This window comes from Oryx dammah, unplaced genomic scaffold (genome assembly GCF_014754425.2).
Source record: "Oryx dammah isolate SB20612 unplaced genomic scaffold, SCBI_Odam_1.1 HiC_scaffold_2, whole genome shotgun sequence".
In the NCBI taxonomy this organism is placed as follows: Eukaryota; Metazoa; Chordata; class Mammalia; order Artiodactyla; family Bovidae; genus Oryx; species Oryx dammah.
In genome coordinates this window covers 40106318-40123231 of record NW_024070186.1, presented here as the reverse complement: position 1 = coordinate 40123231, position 16914 = coordinate 40106318, and the positions used below count along the sequence as shown (strand labels likewise).

General features: G+C 42.6%; 1 protein-coding gene across 2 annotated transcripts in view; it reads left to right on the top strand.

Annotated features, from left to right (window-relative positions):
* Nucleotides 1-16914, top strand: part of CLRN1 (clarin 1) — a 44678-nt gene that overhangs the window by 11243 nt on the left and 16521 nt on the right. For both annotated transcript variants that reach the window (XM_040234873.1, XM_040234865.1), the window contains exon 2: nucleotides 15756-15935. In XM_040234873.1, the coding sequence (XP_040090807.1) occupies nucleotides 15756-15935 (180 nt within the window). The remainder of the gene's footprint in view (nucleotides 1-15755; nucleotides 15936-16914) is intronic.

Below are 16914 nucleotides of genomic sequence, written 5' to 3'. Positions count from 1 at the left end.
GTTGGGGAACTGAGATCTTCCAAGACATGTAGGGCAGCCAAAAAAAAAAAAAAAAATTAACAAAGATTGATTTGTTGCTCACAGTACATATTCATCAGAGATTAGCTGTAGTTCCATTCCAGGATTTGGTCACTGTCTATAATATTACCAGTTATTGTAACAAAGAGCTCTCACCCAGGCAACTAAATTCTCTGACCTGGAACTGACGGGGCCCTCAAAGGAGCCAAAACATTAAATCCCCATGGGCCCAGAATGGGGAAGAACCAGAACTATGGACGGTGTAATCATGCCCATTATCATTGTCATCAACATGATCATTTTTGTTTACAAAGTTCCAAGAGACAGAACTACTGTCTGTCAGGGCGAGGCACAGAGAGATCAGAGGAAAGTAAGGATTAGAGTTAGATATCACCAGATGGCATTGAACAAGCCATTCTGAACAAAGGAACAGCATGAACCAAGGTAGGAAGAGCCTACTGTGGCCAGAGTGCAGAGGATGCATGAGAGACAAAAGGAGGAGAAAGGTAAGGCTGGAGCAGAAGAGAATAGAATGTGAGGGACTTCACTGGTTAACTTTATCTGGTAGGCATTGAGATACCATTTAAGGATGTTCAGTAGGTTTGTGTCAGGACATTAGACAGATTAGAAGACTGAAAGAGAGGCAGGGAGTAGAGTCAGAAGGTTCCTCCAAGATTTGGAGGTCCAAACCAAAGCATTGTCAGAAGGAAGGGGGTGCTGCTGCTGCTAAGTCGCTTCAGTCGTGTCTGACTCTGTGCGACCCCAGAGACGGCAGCCCACCAGGCTCCGCTACCCCTGGGATTCTCCAGGCAAGAACACTGGAGTGGGTTGCCATTTCCTTCTCCAATGAATGAAAGTGAAAAGTGAAAGTGAAGTCGCTCAGTCGTGTCCAACTCTTTGAGACCCCATAGACGGCAGCCCACCAGGCTCCTCCATCCATGGGATTTTCCAGGCAAGAGTACTGGAGTGGGATGCCATTGCCTTCTCCAGAAGGGGGGGACAAATATTCCTAAAATAATCAGAAGCAAATATCAACAGAACTTGGTGATAGAGGATGAACCCCAGGCGTCCACTGGCTAGATGGTTGGGATCACTTGCCAAGATAAATACAGAAGGGGACAGTTTAGAGTGGTGGTGGAATGACTTTTGGTCATGTTTAATGAGTTCACGTATGGGTTAGCAACAAGAGACGTCCATCAGTTATACAGATATGGAGGTCATGAGCAAGGCTGGGGTGAAGGCAGAGAGATGGGACCCAGCAGATTGGAGGTTGTAGTTGGAGCTACAACTGAAGAGGAGGCTTCTCAAAGGGAGAATCAAATGAGAAGGCGAAAGAAGATGTGTTCTAGAAAGCACTAATATTTCCAGGTAGAAGAGGAGGGATATGCAAAGGGGAGGAGAGGGGATGGTCAGTGAACTGGGCAGGAACTGGCTGAGGGGGAACCATGGGATGAGCAATGTTCAACCAGGGAGCAACGGAGGTGTCACATGAGAGACGATGGAAATGGTCCTTTGCATCTTATACCAGAAGGTCACGGGGGACCTTTGCTAAAGCAGTCTTGATGGAGTGGTCCTCCTGTAGGAAGGGGGAGGTAAGGGCCTTGTGGGAGATGAGGAGGGAAGGAGAGGGAAGGACCCAGAGAAGACTGAGGACAGGGAGTGGCAACAAGAGTCCTAAGGCCAGGCTAGGGTGTGTGTGTGTGTGTGTGTCTGTCTGTCTGTCTGTCTACATGTGTGTGTGTGTCTGTCTGTCTACATATGTGTGTATGTGTATGTGTCTGTCTACATGTGTGTGTGTCTGTCTACATGTGTGTGTGTCTGTCTACATGTGTGTGTGTGTATGTGTCTGTCTACGTGTGTGTGTGTGTCTACGTACGTACATATAGTGGGAGGATACTGAGTACAAGTCTACGCTGAGGGGATACAGCAGTAGGAGGAAAAGGCTGTAGACAGATGGGACAGGTAGATGACTAATGGATTCAGAAAGGACAGTATGGGAAAGGGTCTGAGAGCACCAGGAGTAGGCCTAGACATGGGAAATCTGCTGATGGCCTCTGTTTTCTCTCTGAAATGGAAGAGTTCGGTTTGCTAGATATCTTTGAGCCTTTTGTAAGCCAGATAAGACTAAGGGAGACAGAGCTGGAGCGTGGCCAGTGCTTAAGAGCTGGGGAATCTGGAATATCCTAAGAGGGACAGAAGGGGGAAAGGCTGGGAAAAGCTTTGCAGAAAGACCACAGTTCAGAGGCTCAAGGAGAGTGGGGGTCCAGAGACAGGACATACAGCTTGAGGAACAGAGCCTCCCACCGAATGATGGCAGGAGGGTAAACGTCCTCCAGAGAGCATCACTGTGACTGTGTTTTCACTCCCAGCCGTTAACTTATGACTTACTCGGCTGTTTCATGAGAGCAGACTGTAGTCACAAGGGTCCCACAGCCTTTCTCTGTGTGCTCAGCCATGTGGGTTCCCTTGTCTTCCTATGACTTGTATATGCATATATGTATGTGTTAGTAGCTCAGTCATGTCTGACTCTGTGCAACCCCACGGACTGTAGTCTGCCAGGCTTCTCTGTTCATGTAATTCTCCAGGTAAGAATACTAGAGTGGTTGAAGCCATTCCCTTCTCCAGGGGATCTTCCCAACCCAGAGATCAAACTCTGGTCTCCCGCATTACAGGCAGATTCTTTACCACCTGAGCCCCCAGGGAAGCCCTCCTATGACCTGACGCCTTCTATTCTATTAGGAGAGTCAACCCAACGTCTAGTTTCTTCTAGCTCTGTTTCTAACTTGATATCTTGTCTGAAATCTCTGCTTTTCAGACTTCCCAAAGAGGAATTGAGCTTTGAACCAGGAGTTTAACATGAGTGTTACAGAATATAACTCTCCGTCTTTAGATTCCCTTGTATCTACGTATCTAGATGGTGTTCTCTTAGTATTCTGGCCCAAGTCATTCTATTCCTGGGAATGCCTCCAAAAAGGTTATTCCTGCACATCAGCCACCCCTATAATGAGAAACAAAAAGGTATATACTTGAAAATGTTCATGGGAAGCAGTAACCATAATGCTGAAATAATGGAAGTCAACCTAATGGGCAGCAGGGCAGCAGTTTGATGGAAAATCCATGCAGTTACCTAAATGGTAGTTATAAAGACAATCTGCGTGACACGGGGAGCACTTATATCCTGAATAAAAAGAAAAGAATGTGACCTCAGAACTTCATTATGATTACAGTAATATATTTGAAAGGAAAAAAAAAACAACAAAGGAAAGGCTTGCTTTTTATGTTGATGGGATTGCAGGTAAAATTCATATCTTAATTTCCATTTCTTATAAGGCCCCTCCATAAACAGCAGGAGTGTTGGACAAACTAACAGAAACACAGAGAGAGCAAGTCCGTTTTCCCCCGTTCTCCCACCCTGGCAACAAAAAAGAGCTGTGTCATGCTAACATTTGAGGTGGATTCTTTCACAAATTCCAAACTGTGAACCTTATTATTAAACAGCCATCAGTTTCCATCTAATATGTTGACAATCTCCAAAGTATGTTGGATTAAAATTTTTCTTTTAATAAAGAGATTTGAAATTCCATTCTAGTTGCCAGCCAGGTCTTTCAACTTCTTTAAAAAAAAAAAAAGACCCACACTAGTTCCTCTCATCCCTTTGGCAACTATTTTATTTCCACATTGTCCCAGATTCTCTCCAAAAGCTCTTTCAATTCAGCTTCGATTACCACTAATGCCAGAAACAGCTTCTATTAAGGTCACCAGTGACTGCCTGACTCAAAGGACAAATTCTGGTTCTCAACCAGAAACTCCCAACACACTTAAAACTGCCAACCTGCTTCTTCATCTCCTTTGGCCCTGGAGTCTCTGACTGGACTGACCTCTCCCCTTCATCCTTCCCTCCCAAGAAATCCCAGACCTGCTAAACAGGCTCTGTCCCTACATCCTCCTTGGAGCGAGACATATCCATCCAATACATGTGTCCAGCAGCTACACCGTGCATTCTCCACAGCAGCAGAAACCCCCTAAGGAGGTGAAAATTAGTTCTTCGGGGCAAGCAAAAACCCCTACTCCTTCAAAAAGTGTATATTATATGGTATACAGTACCCATACAAATATAATACAGAAACCAATACATAGTATATCTGTGGTATTAAAATTTCATGAGTGGAGGGCGATTAGGAGAAATGTCTAAAAAGACTCCTGGGGTGAGAAAGCAATAGTGAAAAAAAATGTTGGGAAATACTGTTCTGCCAGCATTCTTAGGTGCCAGGAAGACAGCAGTGGATAAAACAGACCAAGGCACTTGTCCTCATGTTTTGGGGGAAACAAACAAACAAACAAGTAAAAATATACAATTTATCAGATGGTGATAACTGCTGTGGAGAAAAATAAAAGCAAAGAAAGGGGTTGGCAGTTGGGGGGGTGGGTGACTGTGCAGGGGGCAGCAACTTTAAGATTCATGTTGATGTATGGCAGGAACCAACACAATATCGTAAGGCAATTATTCTTCAATTAAACATAAATAAATTTAAAAAAAAGAAGGTATCCCTGAGAAAGTCACATCTAAGTAAAGACATGGAGCAGAAGGAACAGGCTGTGAGGTTATCTAGGGGATATACAGGCAAAAGGAACAGTACAAGCAAAGGCCCGGAGGTGGAGGTGTTTCTGGTACATTTGAAGTACAGGAATGAGACCAGTGGCTGGAGCACACCAAGCAAGGAAACAGGTAGCAGATGAAGTCAGAGGTTTGACAAGAAGTCCAATCTTGTGTGTGTGACCTAGTAGGCCATTGTAATGACTTGGCTTATACTCAGCGAGATGAGAATCCTCCAGAAGGGCTTAAGTGGGGAACTGAAATAACCCAATTCACTTTTGAAAGATCCCACTGGCCACCAGGTTGAGAGCAGAGTACGGGAGGGAGGGGTGGTGGCAGGGAGACCAGTTAGGAAGCCCTTGCAGTCCTCCAGGTGAGAGATACTGGTGGCTTAGACCAGGAGGAGCAGTGGAGACAGGGAGACGTAGTCCGACTCTGAAGGCAGAACCAGCAGGTTTTCCTGATGGGTTCAACACGAAGCGTGAGAGTAAGACAGGAACTGAGGATGAAGCCAAGGAAGAATGGGACTGCCAGCAACCGAAACGAAGAAAGGTAAAGGAAGCAAGAGTGAGAAGAAGAGATTCTGAGTTCACTTTGGGACACACTGACATGCCTACTCAATATCCCAGTCAAGATGTTCAGGAGGTAATTGGAGGACATACAAGTGGGGGATTCAAGAAGAAGTGTGGGCTGGAAACATCTGTTTGAGGGTATTTCTGGTCAAAGCTATGATACTGTATAGAGCACTAGGGGAGAGAATGAAGAGGGAGAGGAGAAGAGGTCAAAGAACTGAGTTGTCCTCTGGTTGACTCAGGCGATGAAGATGAGCCAACAAAGTAGATCAGGATGGTGCCCACGGAGGTAACAAACCCAGGAGACGGCAGTGTCTGGAAGCCAAGAGAAGAAAGTGTTTCCAGGAGCAGGGGGAATGAGCCACTGTGCCAAACATAGACCGGGTAAGATGAGGAGAAAGATGGACCACTGGGTTTGACAGCTTGAAGCTCTTTGCTGCCCTACTGCTAAGTCGCTTCAGTCGTGTCTGACTCTATGTGACCCCATAGACAGCAGCCCACCAGGCTCCCCCGTCCTTGATATTCTCCAGGCAAGAACACTGGAGTGGGTTGCCATTTCCTTCTCCAATGCATGAAAGTGAAAAGTGAAAGTGAAGTCGCTCAGTCGTGTCTGACTCTTAGCGACCCCATGGAATGCAGCCTACCAGGCTCCTCCATCCACGGGATTTTCCAGGCAAGAGTACTGGAGTGGGGTGCCATTGCCTTCTCCTTTGCTGCCCTGGGAAATGTATTAATAGTATTAGTGCAGTGGGTTCAAGAGAGAAGGTGGAGAGAAGAAGGAGACTCTGAGAATGTATGCTACTCCCTGAGAGCTTTTGCTGTAAGGGAAACAGAGAAAGGGGGTAAGAGCTGGAGGAAGACTTAAGTGAGATTTTCTTTTTAAGATGAGAAAAATGAGAGTATATTTATATGCTGAGAGGACTTATCCAACAGACGGGGAAACTGATGATGCGGCAGAGAGAGGAGATTGTGTGTCTTTGAGGTGGTGGGAAGAGATGGACGGTGGGGAAATTAGCCTAAGACAGGGATGCACCGGAGCAGACCTCTCCTGAGCACTGATCACACACTAGGTTCTCCTTCCATGATGTCATCAAATCCTCACAGATGTGAGTGAAAGATGGTATTAGTTATATTATTATTATTGTTTTTAATTAGTCATGCCATGCAGCTTGTAGGAGAAGGCAATGGCACCCGACTCCAGTACTCTTGCCTGGAAAATCCCATGGACGGAGGAGCCTGGAAGGCTGCAGTCCCTGGGGTTGCTGAGGGTTGGACACGACTGAGCGACTTCACTTTCACTTTTCACTCTCACGCATTGGAGAAGGAATGGCAACCCACTTCAATGTTCTTGCCTGGAGAATCCCAGGGACAGGGGAGCCTGGTGGGCCACCGTCTATGGGGTCGCACAGAGTCGGACATGACTGAAGCGACTTAGCAGCAGCAGCAGCAGCAGCATGCAGCTTGTGGGATCCTAGTTCCCTGACCAGAGATCAAGTAAAGGTCCGCACAGCGGAAGTGCCAAGCCCTAACCACTGGACCGTCACGGAATCTCCTTAGTCTTATTTTTTTTTCAAAGAAATCAAGGTTTAGAAAGTTCAGAGAGTTAGAAAAGAAGTTGAAACTGAATTTCTTTTGCCTAATTTCAAATGCCTGGTCCATTCCCAGGCTGCCCCATGGAGACCCTTATTTTACAGAGAGAAAGAGGGATCCATTAACCTGCTCACAGTCCTAGAGTGGACCCGAACCTGAGTGCCTGACTCCTGGCCCAGGGCTCCTTTTCTCATCTCTAACCAAGCTCTTCCTTCCTCCATGCCAAATGGTCACCTTTGCCGAGGCTATCACTCACATCTGGAAGGCAGTACTCACTTTACACCTTGTTCCTCCTGCTTGTCTTTGTTTTTGGTGAGGTTTACTGTCATTGTTATTCACTTGCTCAGTCGTGTCTGACTCTGCAACCCCATGGACTGCAGCACGCAGGCTTGCCTGTCCTTCACTATCTCCTGGAGTTTGCTTAAACTCATGTCCACTGAGTCAGTGATGTTATCTAACCATCTCAGATATAACTACATACTGTACATTTCATCCTTTTTAGGTGTACAGGTCTATGAATTCTGACTGATACATAGAGGCATGTTAATACCAGCACAATCAAGATATAGAACGTTTCCATTACCCCCCAAGTTTCCCTCCCCCACCTCTAACCCTGGGTAACCAATGATCCTTATCATTTCTGCCCTTATCATTTTACATTTCCCAGAATGTCATCTATATGGAATCATAAAATATGCAGCCTTTCGAATACACTTACTTTCAGTTAGTATAACACATTTCAGATCCACCCATGTTATCATGCATACCAATAGTCCATTCCTTTGTATTACTGTGGAGAAATAAATGGCAACCCCCTCCAATATTCTTGCCTGGGAAATCCCATGGACAGAGGATCCTGGCAGGCTGTAGTCCATGGGGTCACTTATTTTACGGACAGGGCACATCTTGTTTGTACATTCACCAGTTGATGGATATTAAAATGTTTCCAGTTTTTAGCAAATATAAAGCCATTGTAAACATTTAGGAATAGGATTGCTGGGTCATATGTTAAGTCTATGGTCAGCTTTTAAAATCTTGAAACACTTGAAACACCTTTTACAGGTATTCACATGTAAAAAATTTAACCTTGGTCATACACAAAAAATAACTCAAAATGGATCATAGACTTAACTGCAAACCTAAAACTAAAAAATTTCTAGGAGGAAAACAGGGGAAATTATTTGTGACCTTGCATTGGGTAAAGACTTCTTAGATCTGACATCTAAAACATGATATATAAAAGAAAAAAATGGTAAATTGGAATTCTTAAAAATAAGGACTGCTTTTCAAAAGACACTGATAAGAGAATGAAAAGACAAACCGCAAACTCAGAGAATATATTTGTGAATTACTTATCTGATAAACGCCTTGTATCCCGCTCGCATAAAGAATTCTTGAAACTCAATAATAATAGTAATAAACAATTCAGTAAAAAATGCACACACAAAAGATATGAACAGACACTTCAACAACAACAAAAAAGATATATAGAAGGCAAATAAACTCACAAAAGGATGCTCAACATCATCAGTCATTTGGCAAATGCTAATTAAAGCTACAAGATAAACTACACTTCTATTTAATGACTACAATTTTAAAAAGCCTGCCAAGTGTCAGCAAGAAAGAACAACTGGGACTCTTATACAGGGTAGGTAGGGAAGTGAAATGGTACAGCCGCTGTGGAAAACACTTGGCAGTTTCTTCTAAAGTCACGCATTCAGGAGCTTTGTATGGAGGATGGGTTGACTACACAGGGGAAGCAGGAAGTTTGGGGAAATGTGGAATAGTTCTAATAAGATAAATTGATTGTGGTGGTGGCTACATGATTGCAAGCATTTGTCCAAATGCACAAAATTACATTAAAAAGAGAATTTTTTACTGTATTAATTTTACTTTAATCTTGACAATAGAGGGCAAAGTAAAAGTGAAGGCAGTGAGGCCACTGTGTGACTTTCTACAACTTACTTTTCTATGCCTTCTTTTAAAAAACCTACACACTGAGCATATAATAGTACTTCCTTTATCTTGTTGTATGAAGTGTGCTGATTTATGCAATATACCTAAAGCATGTGGCACACATGCCATGTAATTATTTGACTGTTATTTTTATTACTCACATATTTCTCTTTGAAGAAATCTGCTGAAAAAAAGAAGGGTAATTAGGGGTTTGGGTGGTTGAAGGATGAGGAGACCTAGACACACGGAGTCATAGACAGATGGAGGAAATCAGTGATAAGGGAATGAAAGGGAGGGAGAGTAATGCTGAACCCACAGACCAAGCCTGTGCTGTTAATGTGGCATCGGCTGCCCGTTTTCATAAATAACTCCCTTTCACTTGTCAACAGCTAATCAAGTAATTTCTCGAGGCCAGAAGTGACTTGCCGGATTAATGACAGCCCCTCCGGAGATCAACATGTTCAAATCCTTCTTCTGTGTTGTAATCCTACACCTCAAAGAATGGAAAGAGGAACAAATCTACCTCCTAGACACAAAATATCCACTATCATTAAAGTGACAACTTCCAATTTTTATTTGAATGGTCTGCTCTCATCTTCAGCAAAGGAAAAGTCAGATTAGTGTTGGTTGGAAAATGGAGGGTTGTTATCAGAGTTCTGATTGGTCATTATAGACCTCAGGGAATTTTTATCAAAGAAAGAAACTTGATAAGATCTAAGCATAATAAGCAGGGATTAGTGCCCTCCTGGGTAACTTTCTTACAACTGTAGGAATTTTAAGAGACTTCATGAGAATTAACATGCTCCACGTGATATTGACTTTAGCTTCTGGCTTTTCTTTCCAGGAGGCAAATCAGTACAATTTCTTCTGTCTTTGTTTCGATTTGGTAACAACCCTCCATTTTCAAACAGGTTTCACCTACCTGCCCCGTCAGACATGAAGAGGTTGCTACCTATTCTACAGGTGCGGAGATAGAAGCAACCAAGGTTTTTGATAACTGCTAGTCAAAACCAAAGCAACAGCTGACCAAGTATAAGAATAGCAGGTCAGATTGATTGAGATGTCTCAGAAGTTGGAATTTTGGTGGGGGGCAAGTGATCGCAGACCAGCTGGTTCACTCTGTACCCTCAGAACACAGGGCAGCATGGACCAATACAATCACTGACAACCCAGGCTCAGCATTTCAATACCCCGTGTGCCTCCGTCTTCCAAACAAAGCAGAGGCATTTTCTTATTTTATTTTTATCTATCTATCCATCCATCCAATTTCTAACTAATAAGAACTTTTCAAAACACAATCATAACACCTTTGACGTAACCAACAACATCAATAACAGTTCTGTAATATCTAAAACTCAGTCCGCTGTCAATTTTCGTTATTTCAAAAATATCTTTTATAAAGTTTTGTTCAAATTGAAAACAATCCCCACACATTGCATTTGGTTAGTATATCTCCTAAAGTCTCTTTTAATCTAGAACAGTCATGGGAACTTTTTGTCTTCATTTATCCTGTTGTGTTGTTTTTAATATTCATGTATTTATTGAATAGATAATGCATGCAGAGTGGTAAATTTTTTTCCCAAACTGAACTAAAAGGAATATAGTGGGGACTTTGCAGGTGGTTCAGCGGTAAAGAATCCACCTGCCAATTCAGGAGACATGGGTCTGATCCCTGAACTGGGAAGATCCCATATGCCATGGAGCAACTAAGCTGGTGTGACACACTACTGAGCTTGTGCTCTAGAGCCTGGGAACCACAACTACTGAGCTTATGTGCCACAGCTACTGAAGCTTGCATACCCTACCGCCCATGCACCCCAACAAGAGAAGCCACTGCAATGAGAAGGCCACGCACCGCAACTAGAGAGTAGCCCCCTCTCTCTGCAACCAGAGAAAAGCCCACCCAGCAACAAAGACCCGTCCCAGCCACAAATACATAAGTAAATAAGAATTAGGTTTTTAAAAGGTAATAATGAAAAATCTCTCAGTCTCCTTCCCCAGAAGCAATGTTACCAGCTTCACGTGTAATCTTTTAGAAATAGTCTCTGCCTAGACAAGCATGCCTGTCTCCAAGGCTCTAGCCTGGTGAATAAGAGTGGACATGAGTTCAAGTCTCTGCAACTCACTAAATAAAAGCCTTGGGCATGTTACATCTGAGTCCCAGATGTTTCCTCTGGAAAAGAGAGGAAACTACTTGCCAGAGGAAAAAAAACTAATAATGGTACTTATACCGTGGCATCGTTGAGAGAATTAAATCAGATATGTGAAATACTTAAATTATTACTTGTTTCTATATACATCCTCCTTTGGCTTTTCCCCAAATGACAGAATCAGGCACTTTCTCCTTAGGTATGTTTTTTTCATTAAACATCACATTTTAATGATAAGTCCATACCTGTTCTTAAAGATTCGCTTCATTGTTTGAAATCATTGACTTACATTCCATTGTATGGATGCCATATCGATAGACATGTAAATAATTTCCCACCTTTTGTTTTTACAAAAAAATGCTGCTATGATATGTACACCTATGGCGGATTCATGTTGATGTTTGAAAGAAAACAACAAACTTCTGTAAAGCAATTATCCTTCAATTAAAAAATTAATAAAATTTAAAAATGGTGTCATGAATATCCTTGTGATATTCTATTGAATTCATGTGCAAAGCATCCATAGGATAAACTCCTGGAAGTAAAGTGCTGAGTGAAGGATACATGCATTTTAATGCTTTACAGTCATGTAAAGCCCCAAAGGAAGCTGTATCAATTTATACTCCTAAGAAAAGTACAGAAAGATCTCCATTTCCCTATGCCTTAACTAATACAGGCTATCACTATATGTTTTCATCTTTGTAAATATGATTTGTGGGAAATGGTATCTCACAGACTTAATGTGCATTTCTCTAATTATGGGGCTTCCCGGATGGCTCAGATGGTAAAGAATCTGCCTGTGATACAGAAGACCCAGGTTTGATCCCTTGATCAGGAAAATACTCTGGAGAGGGGAATGGCTACCCACTCCAGCGTTCTTGCCTGGGAAATCCTGTGAATAGAGGAGCCTGGCGGGCTTATAATCCATGGGGATGCAAAGAGTCAGACGTGACTAAGCAACTAACACTCACTTTTTTTCCCCTCTTATTATGAGATTGTAAAGGAAATATTGTGTAAATAAACCTCAGTTCAAATAACCTGCCCAGGACTCCTGAGTGAGGACTCTGAGAGAGCACCACAAGGGTACAATTTTAGACTCATAGGAAGTTGCAATGACGGTGCAGAGGGTACTATCATTTCGGGTATCCTTCACCTACGTTGCCCAGATAAATTTATTTTTATTGATACACTGAGGGGTTGGTTCATAGTGACTGAATTTCCAAAATGATATTTAAAACCATGAACTTTTTTTGTTTGAGTGACAAATGAACATGAGCATCTTTAAGTGTAAGTACTCTCTCCTTTTTGTGTGTCTGCTTTTCAGTTACAGAGCAATTACTTAAATTTCATGGTAAAGCAATGTTTACGGGTCAGTCTATTCTTGGGGTTTTACATTACGGCATTCCAGAATTTGCTCCATTTTACATAAAAGGGAGTAGTAGTGTTAAATCATTCAGTCATGTCTGACTGTGACCCTCCAGGCTTCTCTGTCCATGGAATTTTCCAGGCAAGAATACTAGAGTGGGTTGCTATTTCCTTCTTCAGGGGATCTTTCCAACCCAGGGATTGAACCCGGGTCTCCTGCATTGCAGGCAGATTCTTTACCACCTGAACAACCAAGGAAACGCATTAATAAAAGGCAGATTTTTATACTTAAAAGAATGACCTTGTCTGTACTTGTGAAGAGGATGCTCCCTCTCTGATAGCACTAAGCATGTTTCATGTATGTCCATACGTTGTGAGTTACATCTTGCAAGTGGTGAAGGGTTTGTTTTGAACCGATGCACCTCCTTCTCCTGGTTGCTTTCAGACACATGATCAGGAGCACAGCGCTGTGGCCACAGGACATGTATTTGCACAGCTGACCGCTTCCTCCTTGAGACATTTTCTTCCCTTGGCTTCCCTGCTGTTCAGTCTGTGAATTTGCTCCTAATTCATAAGCTCTCTTCCTCTCTTGAGCCCATCTTTCCTCTAGCTATAGCTTCTCCACAAGTGATAGCCATTCCCCTGGGTTTAATGACCAGGGCCAGGACCAGGGTGAGGCCATTGAGACACCTTGGTCATAGAAGTTAATGAGACATCTACCCTGGGCTCGTGCAAGTACAGGGTTGGCCCCAGAGTGTCACTATCTCCTTAAGCTTTCCTTTTTGCTCTAGACACCTTGCTTTCCTCACCCTAGTTTCACCTCTTTCACCAGCTTCCTAGACCTCCAGATACATAGCAACCTATTTGTCATCTCTACTTAGGATAGCTTAAATGAAACTCAAACTTCAAATATTTAAAATAGAACTCTTGCATCACTGCCCACCCCTATGGCCAAACCTGCTCCTTCTACTTGTCTATCCCACTTAATAGCATCACCGTTTATTCAGTTACTCTAGGAGTTATCCTCAATTTCTTTCTTTCAACAAGTTCTATCTTCCATCTCCAAAATACAATACAAATCTGACAACCTTTCACAGCCTCTGCCACTATGCCTTGGGCCAGGCCTCCATCTCTTATTACTGGAAACACCCATCCCCCAAATCCATCCTCAGGATCCCAGCTTACACATGTACCCTCCCTTCATCCCTCTCCCCCTTAGACTCATGACTCTGCAAGCCAGAGCAATCTTCTTTTTTAAAAATGTTTGTTTTTTTAGTTTTGGCTGTGCTGGGTCTTGCTTGCTGCAGGTGGGCTTTTCTCGAATTGCAGCAAGCAGGGGCTATTCTCTAGTTGCACTGCTTGGGCTTCTTATTGCAGTGGCTTCTCATGTTGCAGAGCATGGGGTCTAGGTGCACGGGCTTCATTACCTGCGGCTCCCAGGCCCTAGAGCTCAGACTCAGTCGTTGTGGCACATGGGCTTAATTGCTCTGCCCATGCCAGGGATTGAACTGGTGTCCCCCGTATTGCAGTGGACCACCAGGGAAGCCCCAGAGCTATCGTTTTACATCTTGGAGTGGATTATGTCATTCTCCTACTTAAAACCCTCCAGTGGCTTCCAACTGAATTTAGCAAAAGGGCAGACCGCCTCCCACCCCCCTTACCATGGTCAACAGACCAGGATCTAGCAGGTGTAACAATAAGATCCCAGTCTAGCAACCCCACTTCTGCCTCAACCTCATTCACCAGGAACCTGCACGGGCTCCCTTCCGCTTCAGCTGTGTTCCTTTCCTCTGGAATGCTCTTCCCCAGATCTCTTCGCCACCTCCCTCTCAATATTCAGGTGTCAGTCCTGGTGTCACTTTCCTGACCACCCCCATCCACTCATCTATCACTCAAAATCCCATCACCATCTTTTATTTCTCCAAAGCATTATCACTATCTGGAAGTGTCTTGTTCCCAGTGCATAATAGCTGCTCAAAGCTCACGGGCTTGAAACGAAAATGTACCAGTTCAGCTGGGACAGTTTTTGATTGGGTCTCTCCCTGCTGCAGTTGAACAGCAGCTGAGGTTGGAGTCACCTGGAAGCTTTTCTGGGCTGGATGTGTAAGATTCTTTCCTCCTGTGTCTGGTGCCCTGGTGCTCCTCTGAGTGGCCTATTTTCCCAGCAGAGAAATGGACTTCCTGCACAGCAGCTCAAGCCTCCAAAAAAAGAAAAGAAGTGGAAATGGCTGGTCCTCTTATAGACCAGGCCTGAAAGTGGTATGATGTACTTCTGGGTATGTGCTAAGTCACTTTAGTTGTGTCTGTTTGCGACATGGATCATAGTCCACCAGGCTCTTCTGTCCATGGAATTCTCCAGGAAGGAATACTGGAGTGGGTTGCTATTTCCTTCTGCAGGAAATCTTCCTGATCCAGAGACTGAACCCATGTCTCTTATGTCTCCCACATTGGCAGGCGGGTTCTTTACCATTAGTGCCACCTGGGAAGCTCTGCCATATTCAAATGGTCATAGAGCAGTCATAGACCAGCCCAGGTTCAAGGGGACCGAGGAATAAATTCTAACTCTTATAGAGGAAGTAACATATCTGTAAAAAGAGGCAAGGAATTGATGGGGGCCTTCTTTGGCAATAAAGTATCACATTCATTTATTTATCTGTTATTTATCTATCAACTCCCATTAGGTTATAAACTGCACAAGACAACAGGGACCTTGTCTTATTTTATGGCTCTATTTCCAGCACCTAGAACAATGTTTGTAGGTGTTCAATAAATCAAGTGTGTGGACTAAACTAAACTTATCCAGCTTGGTTTTGCCTGGTTTGCTGATGCTAAGCAAGCTGATGCCTTCCCAGATAAGAGAAATGCTACATTTATAAAGTATTTCATTTCCTCTGCAAACAAGAAAAACTTGCCCTGAACACAAAGTCTAGAAATAGATTTGGCATGTTTTCTAAATGGAAAATATTTCTTGTATCACCAGAAATTATTTTCCCACAGTTTGTGTTACATCAAAATATTGAAGTCAACTGAAAATACCCCATTCTTTAATCTTGGTGTGGACTAGATTTTTTTTTTTTTTTTGTAGCAAAGGAAGTATAACAATCTCCTGATGGCTGAACTCTCCCAGTTCTGAAAATGTCATTACAAGTTAAGATAGATTGAAAAAAAAAAAAAAAAAGGCTACTGAGAAATGTCTTTAAAAGTTTGGTCATCAAAATGTATAGCTTTTGGTTATAAGACTAGCCCTTGTTTATTTAAGTAATTACATATGACCAAGGGCAAAAAAAATCCCTCAAATTTTCCCCACTGCTAGTTTTTACTGGTGAGTTCTATAAAACAATACCATGTTTAAACCTTTTTGTAAATTCCTTGTAAATGAGTAAATGAGAATGTATTAATTTGAAGGATTTTAGTGACTGTGGAAGTGAAAAAAAGAGGGATTTAATCTTTTAAATTACACTTGCAGATGACCACTGATGACATTTCTCCCAATCTTTGTTTTGTCTTCAGTTTTCCCGGATTTGCTCAAAGCTATCCCAGTCAGTATTCACGTCAATGTCATTCTCTTCTCCACGATCCTTATCGTTTTAACCCTGGTGGGGACAGCCTTCTTCATGTACAATGCTTTTGGCAAGCCCTTTGAAACTCTGCATGGTCCACTGGGGTTGTATCTTTTGAGCTTCATTTCAGGTGAGTACAAAATTCTACCTCTGAAGACAAATGGGCTTGTAAGTGTACAAAAGATACACCTACCCAAATGTAAAATGACAGTACATATATGTAGATGTTCACTGTGGCAGTATTTATGAGAGCAAAAGGTGGAGACAAGTATAATTATCCAACAAGAGGGGAGGCAACAAATTCCTTACGGTAGTCTATCCAACTAGCTGGTATTGAATTGTTTTGAAGAAGATGTAATCGAAAGAACAAATGCTCATATAAAAAAGTGGAAAAAGCAGTATATAAGATTTTATAAAGATAAACTTAATTTGATTTCCTATATAAATATAGAGAATGTATACATATATTATATATAGACTCTCCATATATATAGCCCCACCCCATATATATATATATATATATATATATATATAGAGAGAGAGAGAGAGAGAGAGAGAGAGTCTATTCTGTTGGTGGTAATCTCTGAGCAGTAAAATTATGAGTGGTTTTCATTTTTCTCATACTTTTTAATATTTCCAAATGTTCAGTAATGTGCATATATCTATTCATAATCAGAAAAATAAATACAAGCCATCAAAAAAGAGTAGAGCCAGTGTACCCCCGCACTTGAGTTGCCATATTCAGGCCTATAGGGACTTTGTGTAGCCCAAGTAGGTGTATCTGAACAAGTGAAACTCTAAACCCAGAAATTAGTTCATCAATAAACATCCTACTCAATAACCAAGGCTGATAGGAAACAATATAAAACCCAGTTCATGCCACAGGGTGTTTCCAATATATTTACAAGGAAGAGAAAGATACAGATGAGAAAATCAAAAGAGCCTAGCTCATATGCCCCGCTCTTCTATGGGAGGTCTCTGATTTCACTCCACTCCAAACTCGCAGAGACTCAGTGTTTGTCCTGTCCCCAGGAAGCGAGTAATTTTATTAGTGATCTCACAGAGAGACAAGACAGAGTACAGCTCACACTAGCGAACGCTGTATTGAA